Source organism: Garra rufa, chromosome 20, assembly GCF_049309525.1.
Source record: "Garra rufa chromosome 20, GarRuf1.0, whole genome shotgun sequence".
In the NCBI taxonomy this organism is placed as follows: domain Eukaryota; kingdom Metazoa; phylum Chordata; class Actinopteri; order Cypriniformes; family Cyprinidae; genus Garra; species Garra rufa.
The window spans coordinates 23545932-23549595 of NC_133380.1; the positions used below are offsets into that span (position 1 = coordinate 23545932).

General features: G+C 39.9%; 1 protein-coding gene across 1 annotated transcript; it reads left to right on the forward strand.

Annotated features, from left to right (window-relative positions):
- Positions 1-6: 6 nt before the first annotated feature.
- Positions 7-3191, forward strand: LOC141294253 (uncharacterized). The gene is made up of 4 exons (XM_073826330.1): positions 7-110; positions 193-340; positions 2159-2277; positions 2359-3191. Exons 1-4 carry the CDS (start codon positions 21-23, stop codon positions 3022-3024), a joined length of 1023 nt encoding a protein of 340 aa, XP_073682431.1. The 5' UTR covers positions 7-20; the 3' UTR covers positions 3025-3191.
- The last annotated feature ends 473 nt before the right edge of the window (positions 3192-3664 follow it).

Genomic DNA, 3664 nt, shown 5'->3' on the forward strand with positions numbered 1-3664 from the left:
CGCCAGTCCCTTTGTCTAAGATGCCAGCCAGCTGTGGTTTCACATTAAACCGGCAACGTAGGGATGTCTCTCTTGTTGCTCCGTATCGGGGATGTCATGTCAGACAACAGGTTAGTGTGCATGCTAAAGGTGACAAACGCACAATACTTTAAACTATGGGATCCATAGCGTAACCTTAATATTTCCTAATAGGGTGGAAGTTATATTCTGCCGCTCCTTATAATGGGAGCTCCAGTGCAAATGTCTTGCCCCATGAGTCCTCGCCTCCCTACAGTGTCCTGCTTCTCCTCTGGCATGATCATCTCATTTGATGTCAGAGCAGATGATGTTGAAATTAAAGGTAAGTTACCTAAATTGTGTTTTTAATCCACTCTTAAAAATAAAGGTTCCAAAAGTGTTTTTGCAGTGATGCCATAGAACCATTTTTTTTTTCTTTCCCAAATAACCTTTCAGTGAACCGTTTCTAAAATGACAATTTTAAAGAACATCTTTAAAAACCTTTGACAATTTCTGCATTTGAAAGGTTCCATGGATGTTCAAGTTTCTTCCAAGAACCATTGATGCCAATAAAGAATTTATTATTATTATTGGCCAAGCAACGAAGGTGCGACGGCACCTATTGTATCCGTTAGATTACTTCCTATTCTTCCGCCACTGCGTCTATGGCAGCCCATAGAACCGCTTGCGGGAAAGTTGTATAATTTGGCACGCTGATAGAGGGCAGTCTGAAATGTCACCATAGCCAATTTGGAGTCTCTAACTCAACTCTCTAGCGCCACCAAGTTGCATTTTTATATATATATATATATATATATATATAAAAAAATATTATTTTTTTTATATATAAAAAAAAATATTATTTTTTTTTTTTCCTCTGATTCCTTGGGTCATGTTGAGTTGAATGAAGAAAAAAATTTAAATTCTAAGGTTTACTTTTTATTTTATTTTTTTATATATAATTGTTTGAAAAACCTACTTTTTCGAACTCGTCTTAGACGGTTTGTCTGATTTTCACCAAAATTGGCTCTGATCATCTTCAGACCATGCTGGCAAAAAGTTCAGGAATTCAAGTTGATTAGTCAAACTGTTCTCAAATAACACGCAAATTAATTATACGATAAGCGTGCAAAAATGGATGTGAGGCCATATCTCCGGAACGGTTTGGGACCAAACTATGTTTGTGTTATAACAAGGCTACCTGCAGTGTTTTATTACAGTGCCACCTAGTGGTCAGGAGATATGAAAAATGTTTATTTTTGCTTATAACTTCTCAATGGTTTATCCAACTGGTCTTGTTAGGTTCGGAGGGGCATACCGAGTGGAACCATATCCAATGTCGGCCATTTTGAATTGTTATAAAATGCTATTTTACGAACGCATTAACATCATTAGGAAACTCTGTATGTATCTTCGTCAGCATGCCCTGACAGTACTCAAAAGGTTTGGTGGCAGTGCCACCTTTTGGTCAAAAGTTATAAGGAAATTTAGAAAAATGCTAATAACTTAGTGAACTTGTGAAATGGCGTATTGTAATGAAAGTGATCTCAAAATATTCCTTGGGTCAGGCCGAGAACATTGATACCAATTATGCCAAAATTGGCCAAACTTCCTGTTCGCCATTTTGATTATTGTAGGAAACCTAATTTTTCAAACTAGTCTTAGACCGTTCATCCGATTTTTCACCAAAATCGAGTCAGATTATTTTTAGACTGTGCTGACAAATAGTTATGGACTTCAAGTTGATAGATGAAAGCATTTTCGTACAGCACCTCTACAAATATTAGGCTTGATGCCAAAATGACTCGGAGGCTTTATCTCTGCAAAGCTTTGACATAATGACACCAAACTTTGTGCCTGTCACCTCACACTAAACGCACCACATCGATTTGATAACAGCGCCACCTGTTGGTCAAACGTAATAAGTTATTAAATCACATCAGTAGGCGTTCTACATTTGTCAATTAGACTAAAATCATCTTAAAATGGCTTCAATTACTTGTTGCAGTTGGTCTGGTGTTCCATGCTATCCTTAGCTCCTCATTTTCACTTTGGAGTGCTTGGCCCTGTAATTGCTGCTTGCAGCTATATTTTATTATTATTGTTGTTATTGAGTTTAGTTGAAAGGACCTTGAATTTTACTCTGCTCTTCTGTTTTTAGTGGATGGATCGTGGCAGCCTCTGCTTCTAACATACTCTATGTGCTCGTTCACATTGGACACTGCTGGTGGTTCACTGGTTGTCACTGCACCATTCACAGGAAGCTGTTGGGAAATGATGGTAAGCATTATTGACCGGATTGCATTCATGGCTTGTCTGGTTTTCATACGTACGCTAGTTGATGGCTCACATCTTCCACAGGATACTGAAAGGCACCTCCCTTTGATGTATGGTGACCGGGAAGTGACTCTTTCCTGTCCACTGACGCCGCCAACAACCGTTGCTCCACATGACCCAACTGTACCTGACGCTGTCAAAGACCCACTCGACATGCAACAAAAGTTTTACCCTTTTCCAATAAAAAGTCCCTGGTGGCCATATCCTCATGTACTTCCTCCAACAGTGCCGCCTACTACAACGACAACCCCACCGCCTCAAGATCCTGTGCAACGTCCCATGTATCCCATGCCAGTGTTTAACCCTTATCACTTTTACCCTAAACATGCCCCACCACAACCTCATCATCCTTGGTACCCAATGTTTCCTCCCTATATGTACGGTTTCAAGAGCCCAGCTGAAGTGACCACTGCTGCCACAACTACACCTCCCACCACTGCTGCCCCGTTGGATCAGTATGCACAATATCCCATGTTCCCAACGTTCTATGGCCATCAACCAATCGAGTCTTATGGACCTCCAGCTCCTCAGCATCCTCAGCATCCTCAACATCCTCAGTATCCTCAGTATCCTCAACATCCTCAGTATCCTCAACATCCTCAGTATCCTCAACATCCTCAGTATCCTCAACATCCTCAGTATCCTCAACATCCTCAGTATCCTGTCTTTGGTCCCCGTAGCTCTAAATGAACTTCTGTCATCTATCTACAGGTCTCATAGACACCAGTTTAAAGTGAGATGAGTAAGGAGGTACTCTGACGTGGCATGGGGTTTATTGACATCAGAAGGAAAATCAAGTTGCATCTTTGTTGCTTTTTAGCTTCGTATAAGCCTAATAAAGCTTCATGAGACTCTAACTGTTGGTTGTCTTTATTACCTGGTTGTGCATTTGAAGTCTACTTGTGCAGCTTTTCCTGTCAAATTGTAGGACGAATCTGGTTTTAAATTTTATTTTTAAATCTCCGTAAAGACAAACACTATATTTTTTTTTTTTTATATATATTTTATGCCATATATTTTGCTCACTTATGTAAAGCTGTGTTCAAAGCATATACAGCATCTGCCCTTATTTTGTTGGCTTGATAAATTATTCAAACAAGATGTCATATTTCAATATGTGAAATTTGTGGTTTACATCATGGGTTCTCAACTTTTTTTTTTTTTTTTTTTCTTAATTCCTTTGGGAGTTGTCTATTGTATAACTTTGACAGTATGTTGCCCCCATCCGGGGGCACTAGTCCCCACACAGACCACAGGGTGAGCACCTCCTGCTGGCCTCAATAGCACCACTTCCAGCAGCAACCTAGGGTGCCTTTCAATATCCCTCCTC

Excerpts from the sequence above, each read along its gene's own strand:
- LOC141294253 (XM_073826330.1), top strand. The coding sequence starts at position 21 with ATGCCAGCCAGCTGTGGTTTCACATTAAACCGGCAACGTAGGGATGTC. Across the intron at positions 111-192 it reads GATGTCATGTCAGACAACAG|GGTGGAAGTTATATTCTGCC; the intron begins GTTAGTGTGCAT and ends ATTTCCTAATAG. Across the intron at positions 341-2,158 it reads AGATGATGTTGAAATTAAAG|TGGATGGATCGTGGCAGCCT; the intron begins GTAAGTTACCTA and ends TTCTGTTTTTAG.